The 24,296-nt window shown below is 45.8% G+C and overlaps 1 protein-coding gene across 1 annotated transcript; it reads right to left on the bottom strand.

Moving 5' to 3' along the window:
- Positions 1-4,609: 4,609 nt before the first annotated feature.
- On the bottom strand, positions 4,610-24,296 carry EFHC1 (EF-hand domain containing 1). The gene is made up of 11 exons (XM_086625594.1): positions 24,234-24,296; positions 18,220-18,441; positions 16,140-16,427; positions 14,195-14,344; positions 12,410-12,602; positions 11,876-12,096; positions 10,926-11,066; positions 9,555-9,768; positions 8,242-8,389; positions 6,623-6,839; positions 4,610-4,699 (listed from the first exon to the last, which is right to left on the bottom strand). Exons 1-11 carry the CDS (start codon positions 24,294-24,296, stop codon positions 4,610-4,612), a joined length of 1,947 nt encoding a protein of 648 aa, XP_086481720.1.

Here is a 24,296-nt window from a genome sequence, read left to right as displayed (position 1 = left end):
GGCATGTGGTAGATGGGCACTTCTCACCCCACAGCTCTCCTTGGGGGTGGCTTCTGTAGCTGGGCTTTGCTGTTGGTGCCTCTTGTGCAGCGAAGCCAGCTGGAGCTTTAGTTGTCCTTCACCGCGGCAGGAGCAGGCGAGCGGTGTGCTCCCTTGGCTGGGCGAGGAGAAGGTTGGCACAGGTTGTGGGAAGTTGGGGTGCTCTTCAATAAGCCAGCTGGGATTGAGGTCCACTTTCTACGTGGTCCTTGGCGTGCCCCTTGCTCAGCCCATCGGGCAACTGAGCTCCCACTTCTCCGACTGCAGTTCTAGCTTGAGGCTGGCGCTGTCGTCCTTCGCATCATTCGTGTTTTGAAGAATGGGTGACGGTTGATTTTCTGCCCCACTTTGGGTTGGGTCAGGTTTTCTTCCCACTTCTTCAGGTGTCTTTTGTCCCTTCCTCCCCCTGTCCTTGTTGAGCCCCAGAGGAGCTCACCGAAGGGAGAAAACATGTAGGGATGTGAGGACAGTTGGGCAAATTCCACTTGTTCCTCCATCTCCACGATGTCTGAGTCCCAAACAAGAGATGTCAGCAGGACTCCAGGAGGGGGATTCCCCCCTTTTCAGGGGAACTGAGGAAGGAGACTTTGGAGCAGAGCCCTTGGTGGTTTCTTACCCTTGCTGGGTAGATAATACACATTTTGGCTTAGAGGCAGCAAGGGTTCCCTCGGTGCAACGTGATGAGAGGGAGTGAAGAGCTTTATGTTGGAGAGGAGGTGGAAAAGGTCTCGTGTGAGAGGTTTTTTCCTTTTTGCCACCTCTTCCCATCCCCAGCCATTCACTGCCACGTGCCCTCCGAGAGCCGCTGCTGGCTGGCATCTCCCCGGAGCCTCAGCCGGTCCTTTCTGCAAAGCCGATGCCGCGCAGCAGCTGAGGTGTTGGCTCTTGGTAACAGGTGACACGTACAGTCCCCCCCAAAACAACCTGGCTGCTGAATGAGTCCCTCTCCTGCCTGCTTCGCTTCGGGCAGTTTTTCCACTTGCACAATCCCGCGCCTTCATAAAGTGGTGAATTACGCTTTGTATCCCAAGTGCCTTATGTTCCCTGGAGTCCCTCGTACGTGTGATCCATGTGCTGTACCAGTAGCTGAACGCTCTCCCCCTTGACAGTGTATGTACAACGTTTATGTGGGTTTTTTTGGTTTCTTTTTGATAGAACTACCAGTAAAAGGGACGGTTTGTTTTGGAAGCATTTCTATGTGTTCTTTTTTTTTTTTTTTTTTTACCTATAGATGATGGGGCTTTTTTTGCCCTCCACTGTCTTTAGTCCTTAGAAATCCCCATCCTTCTCCTATTCGTGTCCAAATGTGGCAGGATCCCAGGGTCTCTTTTTTTTTGGGCTGAGCCTTTGCAGTAAGGCAACATGTGCTGTCATCCCAGAGGTCTGCGATCGATCCTCTGTCAGAGGGGCTGCCGTGGGCTGCTTCTGTCTCTGTCTTCTAGCGCGAGCACCATCCCTCAGTTGCAAGCCCACAGTAACTACATCTACATCCATATTGTTTCTCAGCAGACCGAGCCTTCTGTTCAGCCCAAAGAGCTTTTTCTTTCCCAAACAGAGTATTTTCATTGCATACCCTTAGTGGTCAGTCTTTCCTTGACTGCTCTGCATACAAAGATGCTGAGAGCCCACTGTCCTCCAGTGGGTGCTCTTCTGGTGCCCCATCTTGTCAAGCCCTGTGTCTTCTCAAAAAAAGACCCCACCTCAAACAGGAGCTCTCGTCCACCACAGTGCAGCGAGAGTTAGAGACCATGCAAAACTGCAAGTCCTTATTTTCAGTGTAGTTCTAGTGCTTGCACCCTTCCTGTGGGCTTGAGGCTGCTGTTGTAGTCTGTGTCCATTATCCAACCTAAGAAGGTCGGGGATTGAGTAGTTTGTGAATTTTTGTTTTGATGTGAAGCATGGTGTTTTCCTGCCCTAGCCTAGAAGAGCTGTGAAATACCAGCAGTAGTTCTTCTCTTTTTGTCTTAGATAGTTGGGGAATGGGCTTGGGAAGAAAAAGGGGCAGAGGAAGAACAGATGTAGCATTTCACGTATAATTTTTGAGTGACTCTCACGTTAATGGGGCATTACAGTTACGTTGGTTTTTCTTGTTGTTGTTCAGGATTCTTTCTTCTTACTCATCACGTTTGGGTTAGTAGTAAAGAAGACAAGTTCCAGTTCCCCTGTAGGTCCCTTTACCCTTAACTCTCTGTTTTAAAATGTATTTTTGGGAGGCTTCCTGGTTGGAGGGAAGAACAACTACTCTAGGATGCCTCCCCCTTGCCTCCAAGTGACTCTTGAAGCGTTTAGATCCCCTGCCTTTAAAGCAGCCCATGGGGGTTGACAGCAGCCCCTGTCTCTTCCCTTAGACGAAGTATGGGTAGATGAACCCCCACTTGTGTCAATAGATGGAGATCATGGAGTTTGATTTCCAGCCTTCTGGTAAACTTTACGAGTGTGTAATCGATGGTTTGGCAGGCCTTGTACTCAAACTGTGAAGTTTGTTACTCTTCCTGGGGGTTGGGGGGTTGGTTTTGCTGGCAGCGGGGAAGAGCGGCTGTTGTAAAAACCAGGCAGAGGCACGCCGTTTTGCTTTGTGTATGTTGAACTCGACAGACCGATCTTCAGCAAAGGAACCTGAGGAAGATTTCTCTTCTTCCATATTTATGCTTTAGTGCAAATTTCCTAATATTGGAAGGGGTGGAGGGAAGTAACAGTCTCTGATATTTTATCTTGTTTGTTTCATTCTTCCTGTCACTTAAAAGTTTTTGTACGGATTTTGTTTGTTGTCGTTTGTTGTTCAATGACTTTTGTGATAAACTCGACAAAAGTATTTTTCTGAAATAAATAAATAAAAGGCATAGATTCTTCCATTGCTGCTGTCCGCTGGTGCTCTGTCACTCCGCTAAGCTGTGGGTGTTTCCAAATCAAGCTGCAATGGGTTGTGCTTGTCTCTCTCCTGCCATACCAGCCCAGTCTGTTCCCTTTGGCGCAGCATCCTGGATCCTTGTATTCCCCACAGCTGGGCTTCATCCTCTCGTGTTCCCCACGTCTACAGCACGGGCAGCTGCGTCTGAGTTAGTTATCTGTGGCTGCCTTCATCGTTAGGAGTGGAGGATAAGGGCATTTGTAAGATATGGTTTATCTCATGTGGTTTAGGTGCATACTTTATGGTGAGCTAAATTGTGTACTTTCTGCAGCTGGCCCTGGGCGTGCTGCATGATTTGGCTGAGTATTAGGTTACAGTTTCGTAGCATGTGCAGAAAACAGTTTCTGACTTTCTTTTCTACAGCCTACAGCTCCAGTAATTTCATCTGTGAGTTCTTGGTCTCCGGAAAAGCTGACTAAGGTGGCCTTCAGAAGTTAGCCTTTGTCAGCTGCTGCTTGGAAGGCACCGCGTGCAATGCCAAGCCATGCTTTGAAATCCCAGGTGGACCCGAGAGAGCTGTAGCGATTCTAGGTCAGAATGAGCAGCAGCACAGAACGGGCCCAGAAGGGAAAAGCGGTGACCTTTCCGAACAAGGGGAGCCAGGAGGGAGCTGTCATGTGGAGACACTCCGCTGTCTGAGGGAAAGTGGGAATCCACAGCACAAAAGGTGATTTAAATAAGTGTTTTGTTCCAGAGAGCTTTGTTCTCTACTGTGTGCATGATCGCTGCCTTTTGTGCGTGCTCAATGGCAATACCTGGCAGGTGTCATCTGGGGTGAGAAGGTCCCCTGCCACATTTACCTTCATGAAGAAATGGAACTCTTAAGTGGAGCGCAACTGTCATAACTCTATTGCTATGCCAGCTGCTAGTTTTCCCTTTGCCTTGGACCTGTCTGGTAAGATGACAGGTTGCATAAGATGGGTTTAGATAGTATCTCAGTCCTAAAACCATCCTCCCAACCTTCTGTTAAAAAATGCAAAGCTGCTCTCAGCAGATTGATGTACAGCCCCCTGCTATCTTCATAGCTATGTGAGAGCTAAACTCACCACTCCGTTTCAAGTAAACCCAGAATCACACTTTGTGGGTTTTTTTCTCCCATTACTTTAATCCTCAGCAATTCCAGCCATTTAGGTACTTCTGTTTAAAGCAGATTTATTAACACTTTTATAGCACCCAGGCATGACTTGCTTATATTCAGACTAGCAGCATGAGTTTGTCATGGTCCATGGCAGGGCTCTTAGATCCTCTTGCAATGCAAATAATAATTTAAAATGGCAGTTTTTGCTGCTTTTGACTCTGTAAATCTGGAGTGGTTATTACTCCAGGCTTCAGAGGGCTTTAGCTCTAGCAAGCCTTGCTCTACTGCATTCAAAAGCTGAGAGAACGACAGGAGAACTTGGCTTTGGTTCCCCAAAGATTTTTTTCTCCTGTGAGTTTCATTTCAATATCCAGCAGTTTCGAGGTTGAGTTTGGTGGTTGCTGAAAGGGCAGGGAGAGGTTAGGAAGGAACAAAAGTTAATAAAGATAGGGTGAAATTAGCTGGTTCTGGTGGGGAGGGAAAGGAGACAGCAAGTGAAGCAAAGGTGAAGACTAGAGCATCTTTTTTGAGGTATAATGTCTTAAAGTCAACTCAGCGAAGAACTTTATTGCTTGTCTTGTGCCTCAACTTCTGGGTGAAGAACATGAGGGGAAGGCTCTAAGGAAGTCGTGGTAGTTTATCTTGTCATCTTCACAAGAACAAACGTCAATCAGCTGGGGAAAAGAAAAAAAAAAACAACAAACACCATAAAGAGTTGGAAAAAGCTACAAATATTTTTTTTAGAGGAAAGTGCCCAGAAGTCTTCTCTGTGTGACAGGGCAGATCTTATTCCCCTGCGTGGAAGAGCCTACCACCTTAGTAGTCCTGAATTACAGATAAACTTGAATGCTTCTAGGTGAATGAGAGTGTTTGAGTTTAATCCCCATTGCCTTCTGAGTATCACCACAGTGGCAATAGAGCCACACAAAAAATAAAACGTGGCCACAGCCTGACATAAGCCACAGCAGATCCTTCAGAAACCCCATAAAGATCCCTGCCAAAACGAGGGCAGTGTTCACTGGTGTCACTTTGGTGTGTGCACACGGCATAAAGTGGAGGCACAGATAATTGAGCTCAGTGACAGCCCTACTAATGAGCCAGTTCTGGTATCCGTGCCTGACCCTGCGTTGTGTTCCAGAGCTAGAGCCCTTAAGGGGAAGAAAGAGGGCTTTTGTTTCTTTAATTGCATAACTAATCTCCTTCTGACAATCGGGGAGATGGAAAAGGTCTAATATCACAGTTCCTTGAAAGGATTCTTCTTCCCCTTGTCGCCTGGAGACAGATTTATTAGGGTTGACTGACATCTGTGCTCCTCTCCGATGCAGACAGTAGTTAACTATCTGCCATGTGTTTTGTTTATAGCACCGCCGCAATTCTGAGGGCTCTGAGCACACTGTTGGTAAGATTTCAAGAGAGCAGAGGGATGTTTCTGGTGTTTAGGTCCTAGACGGGGATTCAAACACAAAGATTCAGCCTCAGTTGTCACAGGTTCCCCACATGCTCTTGGGCACATCACTTCATCTCAGAGTGGAAGCAGGAAGGACTGTCACCACACTGTAAATTCCTCAAGGCAGAGTGGTCTCTGGGGAATTCTAGTTCAGGATAAGCCCTGGGTGCTGGTCAAAGGCCTTTATTCAGTGCCCATTCAGAGACGTAAGCACCCTGCCTGGGCACATTTCTAACCACGGCTGTGATGCTCACAGTCGGCTAGTTTAGAAAACGGTGGGGTTTTAGCAAGGGAAATAGTCCCTCTGGTTTCTAGATTTCTTTGAACTTTGAGTCAAAGTTTAGTGGCCAAAGTTTATTGGCCACTAATCTACTGCATATCACATTATGCTAAGAAATCATCCTTGCCCATCATATTCCTGAAAGGATCCTCCATCCCTGCTGCATGAATTATGCTCTTTAGTTTCCCTCACATTTTCTGCTATACAGACTGTGATCTCCATGTGCTGGTGCTCATAGTGCCCAGCAAGCCGATGTTTTAGTTGTGTTAACCAAGTGGTTATGATTCTAATTTCTTCTCTTTTTTTTGGTATAACTTCATTCTCATTTCTAATTTTTTTTAGTACAATACTTAGTTCTCAAGTGTTCAGTCCGATTGCTGTTAAATCCATAATGTGTCTAAGCTCTCCTAAGCCTAGTTCCTCAAGCACCTCAGTGCCATCTCCACTCAAGCCCAGGTGTGCACAAGTCATGACAGACACTCAGTAGCTCTGCAGTAGTCTATGCCTGATCTCTATCACAATATACAACCTCTTCTGCTCCTCTCTGAGACCTGAGCCAACAGATATTTTGAGACTTCACATAACAGTGCAGCCAAACACTAGGCAGCTCATTTTGGGGCAACCTGGGTAACATTTCTTCCCTTTACTTTCAGAACAGCAATTATTATCTCCTCCTTTAAGAGACAGGCTCAGTCCAACAGCTCAGAGGTCCTTCTGAGTTGGGACTCTCTTGCCCTTTTCTTGAGGCTGTTCCCCTTTGTAGGGTAGAGCAGCTGTTGGTCTTGCCCGGGTAGCGTGGGTTTGTAAAAGAGCTCTTTTGAAGAGCTATAGGAGAGGAATTCAATATGCACAGCACACCATCCTTCTGACCTTGTTAACTAGAAAGGTGTTGGTCGGCACATTCAAGCTGTCACAAAGGCTTAAAAATTTTGCTTTGTTCAAGATGCCAGAGCCATCCTTGTCAGACTGAAGAAACGCCTCCTGAATGTTCTTGTTGTTCAAGTTCTTATGGAGATTCAGCTCTTCCTGAACCTGCACAATTAATTCATCCAGTTCCTGCTTGCTGGTCCCAAGCATGGCGATGTCACTGTAGAAGAAAGAAAGAATGGAACTTCATGTAAAGCTACTTCTGGCAGCTTTACCGTGACACTCGTATGCTGGCTGCCCACTATAGCTGGCCAGACTGTATTTCTGAATACACCGCAGGCTTCTGGGGTACTTGGTTTTCAAGGCAAGCTCATAGAATCATAGAATGGTTCGGGTTGGAAGGGACCTTCAAGATCATCTCATTCCAACCCCCCCCTGCCATGGGCAAGGACACCTTCGACTAGATCAGGTTGCTAAAAGCCTCATCCAACCTGGCCTTGAACACTTCCAGGGATGGGGCAACCACAATTTCTCTGGGCGACCTGTGCCAGTGTTTCACCACACTCATTGTAAAAAATTTCTTCTTTATCTCTAATCGAAATCTCCTCTCAGTTTAAAGCCATTGCCTCTTCTCCTGTCACTACACGCCCTTGTCAATAGTCCCTCTCCAGCTTTCTTGTTGGTCCCTTTAGGTACTGGAAGGCTGCTGGAAGGTCTCCCCAGAGCCTTCTCTTCTCCAGGCTGAACAACTGCAACACTCTCAGCCTGTTTCCATAGCGGAGGTGCTCCAGCCCTCAGATCATTTTTGTGGCCTTCCTCTGGACCTGCTCCAACAGCTCCACGTCCTTCTTGTGTTGGGGGCCGCAGAGCTGTACACAGCACTGCAGGGGAGGTCTCACGAGAGCAGAGAAGAGGGGCAGAATCCCCTCCTTCAACCTGCTGGCCGCGCTTCTTGGAGATGAAGCTCAGTCTTGATCTTGGAGCATTAGGTAAACTATTTTGCCTTTGCAGGACATTTCCTCCATGCACCTTTTGTGTGCAAGTGCTCTGAGACAAGGAGTGTTTCCTTGTGTGCTCCATACAGTCCCAAGAACTGTATTCAATTCTGGTTTAACCAGAGCCCCTGAACTCCCATGATAATAACTGACTCCAAAGTGTCTTGTGAGGTAATAGGGTTGTTACTGGGTCACCCAAAATAGGGACTGACTGCTAAAAAAGAGAACGTGGTCCAGGCTCTGATAGACTGATAAGCACAGCCAGAGCAAATGAAAAAAAAGACTCCATCAAGCCTCCGCTGAGCCTGCAACTCTTCCAGTGCCTCATGCAGATACTGCTAGTGGCATCTGTTACAGTTAACTGCTGTCTTTTGGGAAAAGATGACTGTGCTTTTAGTTGAAAGTATCTCTGCTGCTGAGCCAGAGGTGTCCCACAAGGCTGTCCCACAACATTATATTGTACACACTTGACTCCCTTTGTATGTGTCCAGACAGACTCCTGGAGCTGAATAATCAATGGAGCAGCCGTTAGACAGCAGAGTGGAGCCCATGGAGGCTGCTGGAAATGTCCTTAGCTGTCAACCCTGAGCCTTATTTAGCTCCACAAGACCACTTGCTGAAGCTTACCTGTTAGCTGTCTCCTTTACCATCTGCCATGAGTGAAAATGATCCCTCAGGGACTGCAGTGTTGCTGCCGGGAAACTCTCTGCATTGCTCTCCATATAATTAAGCACATATTCATCAGCGTCAGTGATAACAAACCTGTGGCCAAACACTGGGGAAGAGGCAGTAAAGAAAGCAGTGTTACTTGCCTTTCAGCACGGGTAAGTCATAGAATCATAGAATTACAGAATGGTTTGGGTTGGAAGGGACCTCAAAGATCATCTGGTTCCAACCTCCCTGCCATGGGCAGGGACGCCCTCCATTACACCAGGTTGCTCAAAGCCTCATCCAGCCTGGCCTTGAACACTTCCAGGGATAGGGCAGACACAACTTTCTGAGCAAGCTGTTCCACTGCCTCACCACACTTATTGTAAAAATTTCTTCCGTATATTTAACCGAAATCTCCCCTCTTTCAGTTCAAAGCCATTGCCCCTTGTCCTGTCACTACACGCCCTTGAAAAAGCCCCTCTCCAGCTTTCTTGTCAGTCTCTTTAGGTACTGGAAGTCTGCTGGAAGGTCTCCCTGCAGCCTTCTCTTCTGCAGACTGAACAACCTCAACTCTCTCAGCCTGTCTCCATAGCAGAGGTGCTCCAGCCCTCGGACCATCTTCATGGCCTCCTCTGGACTCGCTCCAACAGCTCCAGGTCCTTCTGATGTTGGGGACCCCTGTGCTGAACGCAGCACTGCAGGGAGGAGTCTCACTTCATCACCCCAGAGAGAGCATGATTTCTCTCTTGTGGCTGGGCTCAGGTTTGAGTGAACTCTGCTATTTGTTTCAGTCCTTGAAGTGAGAACCGTTTCACTGACTCAAAGGGAGTTTTACTGCAAGAAAAGCAGCTGCCGAGAGCAAAGCCCCGTGCTTGTGCCTACAGCAACTCCCCCCCTTAGCACTGGTGTGTTTCTTATATTTCAGTACTACATTTCTTTTGCTTACAGGATAGATTTTCCCTTACAGGACAGACCTTTGCTACTGGAAGTCATCTGGCATAGCTTTAACCCTGTGAATCCTGGCAGGTCCCAAAAAGTAAACTGAACACATACTATAAAGAACGTAGCTCTTTTTCTAATGATGTCAAAGGTCCAAATGCTGGCAGCAACAGAGTTATAATAATGTACACCAGCTGGTGATCTGAAAACTCAAATGTGATGAGAGTCAGAAGGACCAAATCTTTCAAGTGAAGGAAGGTATATGCACTGTCTGTGCAATAAATGACATTTCAGAGCAGGCACTGAAAAACAGCGCTCAGAGAGTATTATCCATCCAGGCTGGATTTTACCTTCAATTGTAGAACCGATGGTGAGGTCAGAGGGCTCATAGTATGTGGCATTCTCTGTAGTAGAGCCTGGTTTGGTGACTCTGGTCTTTCCTAAGTATTTGCCTCCAATAATGCCAGAGTTACGGACTGGGGGTTCATAGATGCTGATCATGTCATTGGAGAGGAAATAAGAGAGGATGAAACGACGCTTTCTGTCCTCGGGGTTTGGTGATTCCTAGAGGAAAGGTAGTGGCTTTGAAAAAGAACATTTGAACCAGGTTTTTCTTTCCTGAAGTGCTCAGGAGTACCCACTCATAAGCACCCAGAGTTCATAGCTTTTTTTTATAGCTGACTAAACAAAGCCTTTGATGTAGGCCAAAAGCTACAGAAATGCTGACATAGCATAACAAAGCCCTAGACAGCATTAAATATGTGAATTTCAGAGGTTACTTGCTGTAGTCAGGCTAAGAGAAGCAGAATCTGGGCTGCAGTGACCAAGTATACTCAGTGTTTCCGCGGACTGAGTAATCCAAAAAAAGGCACATCCTATATGGAATGAATCATCGCAGAGAGAGACTGTCTGTAAAATTCAGTATTAAAGTTCTATTTTTCATTATAATGAGTGCCTGAGAGAGGCTGGTGCTGCTTCCAGCTCTTAGTCACAGGAAGACACTCCCCTGACCCACCAGCGGGTTTACTTGCTTAGTTTAATTTTAAGTGGATCTTAACTCCTCAGTTGTGACCTTTAGGAACTCCTGCACAATAAGGGAAAGAAATCAGCCCGTATTCACCCTGAGTGTTTGGAGAGGGCAGGCACCAGGCAGCACAGGAAATGCCATTGCTACTGCTGGACATGCCAGAGGCTCCGTGCATAAAGCAGTTGTAAAACTGGCACAAATGGCCTGAGTGTCGTTGTCGCGAGTGGGAAGCACTGTCCCCGTGGACTTCCCAGCTTCTGTGTTGGCACTTGGCTGCTCCCAGCACAGCCTGGAGAATGACAGATTCTGGGAGCCAGCAGCGGACAGCCAGCAAGCAGCAGCTGAAGGCAGGCAGAGGCACGGTGCCCAGTTGCGATGCTGTTTCAGTTAGGGCCATCTGTCACGTGCTGGTGTCAGTGGGAGTTTTTCCATAAATGGCTGCAGTTTTGTAGCATGTCTGTTTTGTACTTTCTGGCTTTGTTTTTTGCTACCTCTGCGTGCTACTAATTGTCACAGCAAGTAGACGACAACCCAAAGGCATCCCCTGAGGGGCACTCGCGTTGTCTTGGGAAACTCTCTTTTCCCACCAGCGCAGAGGAGAAGTTGCTAACAGCCCTGTCTGAGCTGGCTGTTCCCACCATCCTTCTGACTCTACAACAGAAACTGGCACTATACCATCAAGGAAGGCACTTACCAGGGCCACCTGATATCGCAGCACTTCGTGGTCGTTCTCTAGCATCTTAATTACATTTTTCCGAGGAGGCTTTGGAAGCAGAGAAAAGCAGTTCTGAAGAGAGTCTTCAAGGAGGCCAAAACCGTTATAAGGAGGAATTACCTGCATCCAGAGGAGATATCAAGCATAAATGGCTGAAACTAAGAATAAGACAATGTTTGTAAGACAGCTGATCAGAAACCATCTCTTTGGAAAGAAATATTCTGTCACCAGGTAGCAATAGCTACAACATCCTGCTCAGTAGAGATGCTAGTAGCCTGGCCATGTGTTGGACTCCTTACTTATAGCAAATATTTAAGAAAATTAAGAAAATCTGAAATTCAGAAAGCCAGGTAATTTCTCTGAATAAAGAGATCATGGTTATACTAATAATTAAATCCTTCTGTGCACAGGAACTCAGTCATCTATAAGGTTATACTTTTAACCTAATCTCCATCACGTTTGTGGTCTAGGCCAGCTGGCACTCCAAACCATTCCTAGGCTCAGTTTGGGAGGTACCAAGGGCTGTGACCATCCCCAGCAGGCAGTTTGGACTTGGCAACCCTGTTTTGGAGGATGAGGGAGAGTTTAGTAGTATGAGCGCAGTCACACTGTGCCAGTTAGCTTCCCAGTCAAAAAATAAACTCTGATACTGTTTAATTTTTGACTATAGACATAACCAGAGTTTTTTCTATCACTATTGGCAAGTGCTTTGTCCTTTACAGTATTAGAAATCAACAGTTTCAGATGATTTCCATTTTTATATTGATTATGACCATTCTTGCCTTGTCTTTTTTTCAAGTTACTTGTTCTCTTCTTTAAGCTGAACTTGTTTACTGTAGGTTCTTACTAAGCTGAACCTACACTTTACTATAAGAGCTTATATCGACTGCTTCCTTCCCTCCATTCCTTTGAGAAATTGTTTGCAGTACCTGTGGAACTTTCTCAAGTGGTTTCTTCTTTATTTCCACTGGTTGGAAATCTGTGATGCCAAATTTGTCACGGTAGAAGTTTCGTGTGAACTCATCGCAATCATAGATGAAGAAAGTGCGTCCAAGGAGGGTGGTAGGTTTGCCAACAGCAAAATCTTTAGCTGTGTACCACTCAAGTACCTCCTGATCAGAGATCTCCAGCACACAGCTTGGGAAGGTCTCTGAGGACAAGGGAGCAAAAGGAAAAATAAATCCATTGGGTAGATGTTAACATTTCCTAGTGAAAAGTGATGCAAAAGCAAGCTGTATAAATAGCTCCAGGGAGCTGTTGGTACTGCCGTCCTGCCACTGTTTCCCAAAAGATAAAGAATTTAGTGATCATTTAAAGAACTTTTCTTTGGCCAAAAACCAATGACACTTGGAGAGTTCTCAGCAAAAATTCTCCAGACTTGGTGTACCTCTGACACAGCCACCATATATGTGTCTACCCACACACTTTAGGACAGACAGATGTGCTGGCCAAACTAAACTTACTTTTCTTGTCCACAAAGGTTTTGGGCAAGCGTTGGCGTTTTATCAGTACTGGGAATGGGTCTCTGCCATCATTTTGCTCGTAGACTTCCCGAACCTCCACTGTGTCATCTGCCAAGTAGTAATGAATGATGTAATGGCGATTCTCACCAAAGAAGCTGTCAGTGTCATCCCACATGGCGTAGAAGCGAAGGACCTAGGGTGGGGAAAAAAGAGCCAGAAAAAAAAAACATAGATTAGAATTACTAATGCTTTCTCCAGACGAAATGGATTGAAATGGTTTGGGTGATTGGTGGCATCTCAGAAATCTCCTCTGCCAGGTGCAGAAGAACCAAAGGCCTTGTACTGTGGGTACTGAGATGAATGGGCTGCTGAGGCAGCAGCAGGAAGGGCAGCATGAGCCTGGAGAGCTGGACAGGCCTGGCTTACCTTGAAAGCAACAAGTGAGAGAGACTAGTTTATGTTAAGACAGGAAATTTAGTTCAGGAAGCATGAGGAAAAATGAGGGGGGGCAGGAAGTGATTAAAAAGTAGCAGAAATTAATTGTCAGGAATGAGCAGGGAAGTAGTCCTAAGGGAAGTGATTTTTATAATGAAACTTATCATAGCAAGATAGAATCTTGGTTTGACTCTTAAACCTCTCAGAGGTTTCACAGCCAATTCTTTACTACTCTTCTGCTGAAAAAGGCAGAGGGGAAGGCACTTGGCTGTCCCGAGGAGGCTGCATTCACTGCAGACTCCATCTTACTTCTGCCTAGTGGAAATATCATCTTTTAATGCTACAGAAATCAAACTCTTCACACTGTAATGGTCAAGAGTTCCACAAGGTACAGCTCCTAAACAGGCAGCCCAATAGCTGTTGCAGGCAGAGTTGGCCCAATGAAGACTTGAGTCACTAAGGCTAAACTGGCAGTAAAACAGCAGGCATGGCCCAGCTTGTATCCACACAGCAAAACTGCCTGCTCCCCTCAAAACTATGTGACCATATCCAAAACGGCAACTGGATATGATCCTGACCTGTGCTAACTAACACCTAACTGATGGCCAGGAACTGTTTGATTGATAGCTGGTCAGGGACAATATGCAGAACTCAAGGCCAGGTTGGATGAGGCTTTGAGCAATCTGATGTAGCAGAAGCTGTCACTGTCCATGGCAGGAGGGGTTGGAACTAGATGATCTTGAAGGTCCCTTCCAACCTAAACCATTCTATGATTCTATGATTCTATGATTCTATGATTCTATGAACTCAGGTTGTGTTCTGGACCTGTTTTATTTTCTAGTATAGATATAGTCTATAGGTTTTCTTACATTGTTGCTGTATGAAAAGGAGAAGACCCAGAGGAGCAGGGAGGAGAGTGTTAGTCAACTCTGTGCACAGGGAGAATTCAGTCAGAGCCAGTGGCATTTGTGTTTGTCTGAAATTGTCCACTCTGGCATCTGGTATCAATGTTTTGGGGGAAGAGAGCGGTGGATGCAGCACACCCATTGGTATTAGAACCGTATCTGGCCCTATCGGCTAACTTCCCGAGGCAGGTGGTTTATCTCAACCCAACAGAAGGCAAGAGAGAGATGGACAGTCTAGAGCATAGGCTCTGCAATCCAAAGAGATGCTGTTCACAAGGCACAAAACCCAGTAAAAAAGATTTTGTTTCTTACTAAAGCCAAGAAAGGGGGAAAACTGGAGTCTGTTCAGTGGACTGGATTTTTTAGAAGGAGTGAGGTTCACAAAACTCGAGTTTCTATAACAGATATAGTCTGTAATGTGGGTAATCACTATCAGCTCTCTCACCTTCTTGTCGTAAGTCAGAAACTGTTTGAGTCGGTCGAAATCTGATGGTGTGATGTACTCGGGTATGGGCATCCGACGCCGTTCTGTGTAAGGATCAAAAACCATTTTCTCTGGAGGGTTCAGTTCAATTCCTTGGCTCTCCAGGAACACCTAGGAAGGTCACCTAAGGTATTAATGCTGCCATGAGTTCTGAAGGTAAGAGGTAACTAGATCTTACAGATGGGCTGAGATGAGTGTTGACAGAACACTGCAAGTTCATTCCCCACAGACCACCAGGTTGCAGGAGTATTAGTTCTACTGCAATACCAAATACAATAGAAGATGATCAAAATGTTTAAGCTTTGCTTGCCCTTTAATTACTTAGGGCAGTCTTGTCCTCAGCATCCTAACTCAGATTTTACTTAAGAACACTTTTCCTTGGCCTTAGGGCTTTAAAATAAGGATAACTGTCAGGTGGTTTCTTTTATGTAAATGAAAAAGATTAAATTAGTGCATAACCAGGGATGTAGTCAGTCTGAATTTGCAAGAGTCCCAAGGCTCTGCAATGTGTCAGACAGTGGAAGTTAGTGTTGCCCATACTAGGCTCATCAAGGCTCTTTAGGCTACAAGGAAATGTGCCAGAGTGGCAGCTTCAGTCCATCTTTCAGGAGGAGTACTTGTCCCATGGAAAGAGGACAATCTGTTTGTTTATTAAGAGATTTTTTGCTTACCTCAGATGCATCAACAAATTCTAGGGTATTATTTGTGTACTCACATCAGTCACTCACAACAACCTGTGAAGTCAATGGACTTCTGCCCTTTTTGGCCTTGGGAAGTGGCCCGTGAAAACATTCATCCCAGGAAGCACCTATGCAAACATCTCCAACAGGCGTGTGAGATCACCCTGAAGACTCACAAGGCAGGTTCACACTTCCAGACTCACTATTTTCTGGTCTGGAGGATGCCAGTTAATGATAAATAGACTAGTGGCTTTGAGATGTAGACACATGCAGCTCATTTCATATTTTCCATCAATCAACCAATATTAACATGAGAACTAGCTCTTCATTTGATGTCAGCTGACTTTAACAGTCATCCAGTTCCAGCAAGGCTGGCCTCACGTGTTCTCAATAGCCACATATATATGCTTAGGAATATTCCAGGGCACTGAGGCCAAGTGGCAAGGAAGAGCCTGCATCTGAACTCTCTCAGCCTCCAGGACAGGTTGGCTGCACGTAACTCACCTATTAGGAATGGTCCCTGGAGCATTCTAACTCCTGGACTGCTCCTGGGAATTGCTTGGAAGAATAGTAGTTGACCAGGGCTGAGATTATAACGGGGACAACCTAACAGGATACCATTACACTGGTATTTTTTATTATTTGTTATTGGGTTGTTATTTAATTTACTGGTACAAAAATAGCCAGAAACAGAAAAGCAGGCAATGACCCTTAGAAAGGTCAGCTCATGCCACGATTCTCAACCCACAGATCATGATCGCTCTTCTAGCTTGGCTGTAGATGGGGGCAGAGTTACTGAGTGCATTTCCTTCCTCTACTCTTAACAGAGAAGCACAAAGTCAAAAAAGAGTTAGAATCAGTAATTTCCCTCTCAAATATGCACAATGTTTCACCTGGTTTCTAGGCAATTAAACTGTTGTACACACAGAAATGAACTTAGAATTTGTATTGTAAGGAGAAGTCCTGAGGACAAAGGATGGACTCTCAGCAGCATTGGGGCAAAAATACTGAGCAATTAGTATTGCTCAGTATATTGCTTCCCTCAGCAAATATACCTTGAACTCCCTATTGATCCGAAGAAAGAAGTCTGCAAAAAAAGCAAAATGGAAGATTGAGAGCAACCATACTGTGAAAGCTACCGCTGCAGACTACTGGTCTCTAATAGGTCTGTCCACCTGTAATTCATGGGATTCTTTACGTCAGTGTTCTCTGTACAAGCAACCCACCTGTGTGAATGGGTCACAGTTGACTATGCGGTACGTCCTGCCATACATGGTGATGTTCATGCCCAGATTCAGATCTTTCCAGTGGTAATGATCTCCACAGTCATTCTTGGGCACCCGGTGGCGTCTAACAAGTTTGCCTTGAAGAAGACCAGAGTTCTGCACAACAGGCTCTATGACGGACATGCTGTCATCTTCCAAATAGTAATAGATACCCACTTGGCGGATCCGGTAATGCTCTTCTGCAGAGAGAGGAACATCTTCCTGGAAATAGGCATTGAACTTCAAAATCTGCCGAAAGGGCGATATAAAAAAGGGAGAGAGAAAGAAACAACTGGAACATCACGATTAGTCTATTAAGACCAATAATTTTTAGTAATAGAACAGGGGGCAATGGCTTTAAACTGAAAGAGGGCAGACTTAGATTAGAGATAAGGAAGAAATTCTTCCCTCTGACAGTGGTGATGCACTGGAACAGGTTGTCCAGAGAGGTTCTGGCTGCCCCATCCCTGGAAGTGTTCAAGGCCAGGTTGGATGAGGCTTTGGGCAACCTGGTGTAGTGGAGGGTGTCCCTGCCCATGGCAGTGGGGTTGGAACTAGATGATCTTTAAGGTTCCTTCCAACCCAAACCATTCTATGATTCTATGATAATTCATTTGTAATTTGCTTTGGCAGTGCAAAATTATGGGATTATAATCTATCAAATCATCAAAGCCAACTGTAGCCTAATCTGTGGCTGATGGCAGAGGCATCATGAGAGCTTTTATCAAGACCTGCCTTTTACAAATTTGGTATGCATGAGACAGGTGTAAAAAATACAGCCTTTTCGCTACTCCTTCTTGATCACCTGCTATTTCACCTACTGCCAGGTGCTTGGTTACTGCTAGTAATCTATTTTACTGACTTATATGACTTTCTTTACTATTGTCAGCTTTGCAGACTCTGATTTAGGGAAGCTATCAGGAGATTTTAGTAAAGAGTTTGACCACATCTGTGGATTTTAAAATCTGCATGGATCATCTGAAGTTACATCTATTCAGCACTGACAGAGACAGCTAATCTGTGCTGGAGAAACAAGGGGACAAATCAGTCAGTCAATCACAGTTCCCATGCTTGGCAGAAGTATGAGGAATATTCTCTCCAAGATGATTCAATTCCCCTAAGAAGATGTAGATGGCCAATTGAGCCGTGCATACCCAGCCTACATCAACCCAGAGACCTGAGTAATTAAGCAATGATAAAGCCAGCAAGTTCCTATCAGCTTCAAAGGGGGCTGCGACATCCCCCAGCAGCACTGGGACCCCTGCTGCAACTCTGGCTTGAATGAAGGGGCAGAGAAGTATCTGACAGATTAAACGGCAACATCTACATTACTCCGAAGGAACAGCCTCAGTAATTAACACAGCACATCTGTTCCCCAGACTGTCTCACAGATGGGCTGACGGTTAGCCGCAGGCTCCACGCTCTCAGACCTGCTGAGCCTCGCACGCTCTGCAGCGACTGCTCCGGCCGCGGCTGCAGTCGCCGGCTCGCGATCGGTGCCCCTGGCACACGTAAAATCGAGGGTCAGCTCAGGACTGCTCCAAGCGGACACGCAGCCTCCTGGTCCGATAGGATCACCCAGTTGTAGCGCAGGAGGTAGTTACAGCGGTACAGGCTGTAACACGCTGAGATGACAAGCACGAGCATAAATAGACAGACCACAGCGAAAAAGTCTGACTGACAGAGTCTTTTCCAGTTTAAGCTCAGTTACAATCTCAACATAGTTTTAGAAACACCGAAGGCCAGGCTGCGGTTTACAAGGCCAGGGTTATGAACTGAAGCTTTTCAGAGTTAACCAAACTCCTTTTCCAACGCCTGCTGGAAATACTCTAATATAACTTGTGGGGAATGTCTTACATCGTTTACATATTATAATCCTCCTCCCGAGCAAAGAAAGCCTCTTTCAGTCTGGGGTTCAGCTGTCTCTGACTAAGGGCTATGGCATCTGAAAACTGCTGTACGCTGTCCCATGAACCATGGAGCTGACTGTTTATGTCTCCAAACTTGGCCAGCGATATTCCTGGAATAAGCTTCTTTATACCTTTTTGTCAAAAGCCACGTGTGCTGGAATGAAGCCTGAAGGTGGAGCCTGCTTGGCTTGCCCATAGGTCAGCGTGCGTCTCGTGTTGGATAATTCATCTAACTCAGCTTGAGAAAGCTGATTCACATAGAGTCGCTCCCCGCCGATCCCCACTGTTGGCAGCCGAGAAAAGGCAAATCCATTTTTGTAGCCCAGCGTCTGGGACCGATGAAAAGATGTTTTCTGTGGAAGGAAATCCAGCTGTTAAAATACTGCATGCACTTAGTAGATTCAGCTACTGAAAGCACAGAAAAACAGCAAAAGAGTGCAGCATCCAGAAAGGCCCCCCCCCCGCCCCCGCCAAGCATTTTATTATAACTTGTTGCAGCAGTTATTTACAATCCGATTTTACACTTAGAGCAAGAAGGCTGTAAAAACAGTAAGTGGCTGGAGGAACAAAACATCAGAGTGAACTCAAATCCTAGCACTGGCACAGGCTCCTGAAAGGCTGAAATCACTTAATTTCCCTATTGCCACCATTCGCAGTGCCTAGAATGGGGTGACAGCACTTTATCTGCCCTAGTATTTATCTCACAAATTCTTTGTTCTACGGGTTCAGAGGAGGGCCACAAAGATGATCTGAGGGCTGGAGCACCTCTGCTATGGACAAACGCTGAGAGAGTTGGGGCTGTTCAGCCTGGAGAAGAGAAGGCTCGAGGGAGACCTTCCAGCAGCCTTCCAGTACCTAAAGGGGCTACAAGAAATCTTGAGACAGGCCTTTTATAAGGGCGTGTAGTGATAGGACAAGGGGCAATGGCTTTAAACTGAAAGAAGGGAGACGTTGATCAGATCTAAGGCAGAAATTCTTCCCTCTGAAGGTGGTGAGGCACTGGAACAGGTTGCCCAGAGAAGTTGTGGATGCCTCATCCCTGGAAACATTCAAGGCCAGGTTGGATGAGGCTTTGAGCAACCTGGTATAGTGGAAGGTGTCCCTTCCCATGGCAGGGGGGTTGGAACTAGATGATCCTGAAGGTCCCTTCCAACCCAAACCATCCTATGATTCTATGATACTCTGTGGTTTTGCAGTACAGAGCACCAAGGGACTTCACTCTGTTGTTGCCTTACGGTGCTCCCTTGACTATTATACATTGTGCAACCTCTGTGTTTTCCTTCACTGTTTGTTTTGTTAACCCTCTCCTGGGGATTATATTCACCAGATTTTCTTTGCTGGGCTGAATCAAGGTGTGTCATGCTTATAGAACTGCAATTCCAATACCAAAGCACATTAAGCTGTTTCGCCACCTCTCTCCGTAGTCCGTGCAAGGGTCACACATTAAATAACCACAACCACAGTGCAAGTCCCTATAGCAGATTAATGAGAAGCCTGATGAGATGAGAAGAATTCTATCTATGTGAGCGTCTTACAACGTTTGCTATAGGATTCACCTGTTATTTTTTGTTTTGTTGGTTTAATCTTGGTTTTGAGCTTCTTGGAGCCTTTCACCTATCTTTGCTTTCTGCCTGGCGCCAGCTACTGAGCTGTTCTTCAAGCTAAATAATTATCCAGATGGCACAGGAAGGTCCCTGCTTTGCTTAAGGACACACAACAAGAAAATGTCAGAGCTGTGAATAGGATCTGTCAGCGCAGTCCTGTTCTTCACTAGTGAAGATTAGGATCGGGATTTGAGGGACAACAGGCTACTCGACTTGCTGCTCAGTCCACCACACCTGGTACCTCATCTGCAATCCTGAAAGCATTTGAAATAACGCGTGTCTGGCACGGGGAATTCAACATTTAATGCTCTAGAGAAAGCAGGAGAAATTTTGAGTCCCTGATTATAAAATCCCTGACTTTACCTTGACTTTTGCCAAGTAAAACACAGTCGTACGCATTTCTAACACTGAAGGAACAAGCTTCAGCTCTTTTTCCAGACCCAGACTTACAATCAGTCCAACCTCAGGCATGTGAACCACTTCTTCTCCACCCTCTCCCTCACCCCTCATGGCTAAGCCTCTAATCTTATTTATACCTTCAAGGCCTCACTTGAATTTCAAATAATTGCCTGTTCTCTCTTTAAACTGGTTCTACGGATCTTGCAATGCTGTGGACAGAGCAGTTAGGAAAACAGATTCATGTGAAAACAGGAGAGCTTACTGAAGACATGTTAACAGAATGTCTTACAAACATTAGTCCTGTCACAGAACTGCTGTTTCCTTCTGTTAAATAAATACCAGGGGAAAGCTGTGGGGAAAATATTCAAGGAAAACCAGGAAATTTGTCTTTAAATTGGGCAACACCAGTGTTTTGTCAGAAGTGCACAGGCTTTTAAGGGTCCACAGTTGCCTAAAGAAAACACCTCATAAATTCATAAGACTCCCGAAGTCGATAGGCTCTCCCAAGCAAGCATGGATGCTAGATAACATCTCACAGTATCAGGTGACTAATGTACATTTAAAAGGGAAAACCCAGAATGTAAACTCCTAATCTCAGCTGCTGCCAGTCCTTATGAAATTCCACTGAATTCTTTCTTTTTGCCAAGTCTATAACGCTTCATACAAACGCCGTTCCTCCTCCCAGTGTCTCTGTTCCTCTATCACATGAGCACTAAGCAATAACAAAACTATCTTATTTGAACACAGAGGGTTTTTTCAACATTTCTCAGCATTCACTTGGAAAACAAGTATCCCAGTGCCCACTTTATAGACTGGAAAATTGAAGCAAAATGAGCTGCTAGCGCTAACTAGGGCCCATCTTGAGGAACATTGCAAAGCCATTTCTGGAGACCAGAACTCCTTAAAACATCACCAATAGTTCAATACTTCAACTTACTCTAAAATAATAATCTGCTCTGCTAAGTCTTGTGGGTGTTTCTTACATACACACATTGCTGCTGAAGTCAGTAGGAGCATTCACATGACTAAAGCAGGCAAGATTTTACTGATAGAGGAAATAATATTTTGCTAGGGGCAGAAATTTGCATTGCAGTTTTCCAAGACGTTATAAATGACGTATTGAGGAAATAACATTATTAAACTAAGAATTCTGAGATAACCTTTGTTACTGCATGATTAAGAGTATTTATTATGAGTACATGACTCCACTTACTGTTGAAGAATTCAGTTGTCACTGACTTAGAAAATAGTTTGACCGTTCATGCTGGAAGGCACCACTAAAACTGGTTCAATGACAATTTATCCTTGGGTAATCCTAATGCACAGTCAAGCAGAATAAAGAAAAGAGAGGATCCTATTTAGGAAAAGAGAAAACTGCATTCCTACAAAAGCACCCAGAACGATCTTGTCTGGGTTTACCAAAGCCCATCATGATGCAGTCCTTGTCAAAGAGCACATCATGTCAAGATGACGTCTCTCAAACAGGTACTAGTGACAATAACATCACTGGTCTAAAAAACATGGGACAATATCTTCCTAAGGGAGCACTGGATCCCTTCAGTGTTGTTAAAGATCCTTTAGGTGCTCCTCCCCATTTCATCCGAGGAGCAATCAAGAGTTATTTCTATCACAAGGATACCTAGGAAATACTGTACTGTTCTCCAGAAATATCAGGACCATCGTGGCAGCAGGAGATAAAAGGGAAGCTTTCCTCCTTTGGGAGAATTAGCATTTCCATTGGAAGATCAAATAAGCATGAGGTCTGTGTCCCGGGAAGTAAACAAGCCCTATGAGTGATATGGGAAGAGCAGAGTGGGCTCATCTGCAACAGGGCTCACCATCACTCGAGAAGATTTGCCAAAGGGTAGACTGGATTGGTAAGACGTTCTCTCTTCTGTAGAGCACAATCTAGGGCAATATACCAGGAAGACATGGAAATGCTTGTTCCAGAGGTGTCAGTTTTCAATGGGAATATCAAGGACAAGAAGCACTGTTCCAAGGTATGTCTTTGGTATTTTTCAGTACAGCATGTCCCATGACAAATGTTCACATGTAAGTACATGAGGTTCCTTATCCTGCAATACCAGAGCATACTGAGGCCCTGCTGTCCCTATGACCAGGCAACTTGGATGTATTGGGAAGGAACAGAATGAAGAAGGGGTCTCACTCAAAATACTAAGACTTATGGAAATGAAGGAGCCTGTTCTTAAGTATATTAAACTCCAGGGAAATGTCAGAAATGCCCTGGTCTATCTGTTCCCTACAAAAGCATCTGGAAGCATCGCTTCTGAGGGAAGTAGCCAGGAAAGTTCAAGGATATTGGTTTCTAAAACTGACATTAGTAACATTGATTTGAAGTTGAGCAATGGTGTCAAGACTCAAGATATTTGTTTCCCAAGGAGAAGGAAGGCAGAACTGTCAACTGCTCTGAAACAGTACTGGGAGGAACTCGGGGAGTATCAATTCTCATCTGTGGTACTGCTTTACCAGGAGAATATTGACAGGATTTGGTGTTATGAGATCTTCAGTGCGTCAGCTGATGGGAAAAGAAGAGGTTGCTTCCTCATTTAGGTATCAACTCCAGTCCAGAGGGAGGGAATGAGACTGCTTCTTCCAAGGAACCTAGAAACAGCTGAGAAGGTCTCACTTCCTCAAGAGGATCCTTGAGGCTGTGGTGGTATCAATTCTGTGGGAGGACACCAGTTCTCTGAAGACTATCAGGTTCTCAGGTTCTAGAGCATCAGTTCCCTATGGACTGTCAAGGATTCAGTTCTCCAGGTGATACTGGGAGAGCATTTGTGGAAGCATGAGAGCTTCAGGGGAGGGGGTATCAGGAGGATATTGATTGGCCAGGAGATTGGTGACTTCAGGGTGCACCTGTTCCTCTAAGGGTGGTGGGTGAGTCCAGGACATTCCAGTTTTCCTAAGTGTACTGGGATGGTTTTGATAATTAATTCCTAGTGGAGGACTACTTGAGGTTTGGAAAGTGTTGGTTCTCCTGGGTATATCAAGACAGCTGAGGGCTGATCAGGTGCGTTTAAGGGTCCTGGTTCAGCGCAGTATCAGGATGAGTAGCAGGTTCAGAACACACATCCCTTTGTGATGAAACTGAGATGGTTCAGGGAAACCAGAATTTTTCTGGGGAAATCAGGTTTTAAGACTGTAAAGTGAATATGGGGATACTCCTTCTCTTAGGGTACCACATGAACTGGCAGGAGAACTATTGGATGGATTCAGGAGTACTAGATCTCCATGGGGTGAGGAGTTTGCAGATAGTAGTTCTGCAATTATAGAGAAAGCTTTTGGGGTCTCAAATGAGGCTGGGGAAACCTAGCTCTCCATAGCTATTAGGACAATTTCAGGGGATGTCAGATGGATGAAAGATGCAATGGGTTCCTTGGGGACAAGATTAAGAGAACCAAGTCTCCTGGAGAGTGGGCTCAGGGATACCTGGTCCCCTGGGAACAGACTTTAAATTACATTGGGAGAATTTAGGGAGTACCAGGTCTGCTGTGGATGGGATTAGGGGATACCAAGTGTGTTGAGAGAGTTCAGGTCCCCCAGAAGTGCGTCCAGCAGATATTTGTTGGCTGTGAGAAATATCAAGTCCCCTGAAGGAGAGTTCAGTGGGTATTAGGTCTGTTGGGGAGCATCAAGTGAGTTTATAGGGCACTAGGTCCATTGGGGTCACTTCACAGGGTAGCAGGTCCCCTGAAGGGTGTCTGGTAAGTTTGAGGGGTACCAAGTTCCCAAGACATGGCTTCACAGGACACCAAGTTCCCTCAGGGATATTAGGTGAATTTGAGAGTTACTAGGCCTCTTGAGGGAATTAGAAGGTGTTCTGAGGGAACAGCAGGTTCCCTGGGGGTGGGTTCAGGGGGTAACCTGTTCCCTGGGGGAATATTAAGTGAGTTTGGGGATGCCGGGTCTCCTGAGGAGTTAGAGGAGGGTTTGAGAGAATACCAGGTTCCCAGGGGCTGTCTTCAGGGGGTACCAAGTCCCCCAAGGGAGCACCCAGGGGGCATGTCACTGACCGGTCCCTGGAGCAGGGGGGGTGCAGAGCCCCGGTTCTCGGGGGGATCCTGGGGAAATGAGGGCGGGGGGTCCCCGGGGAGCAGGGTACGCCGGACGGCTGCGCTCACCGCGGGGTCCCTGAAGGCGCAGCCCGGGAGGAGCGGCAGGCCCGGCCCCGGCTCCGAGCTCAT

The sequence above is a fragment of the Tauraco erythrolophus genome, chromosome 2 (genome assembly GCF_009769465.1).
Source record: "Tauraco erythrolophus isolate bTauEry1 chromosome 2, bTauEry1.pri, whole genome shotgun sequence".
Taxonomy (NCBI): domain Eukaryota; kingdom Metazoa; phylum Chordata; class Aves; order Musophagiformes; family Musophagidae; genus Tauraco; species Tauraco erythrolophus.
The sequence above is the reverse complement of the archived record's forward strand: the minus strand, read 5'-3'. Positions and strand labels throughout refer to the sequence as shown.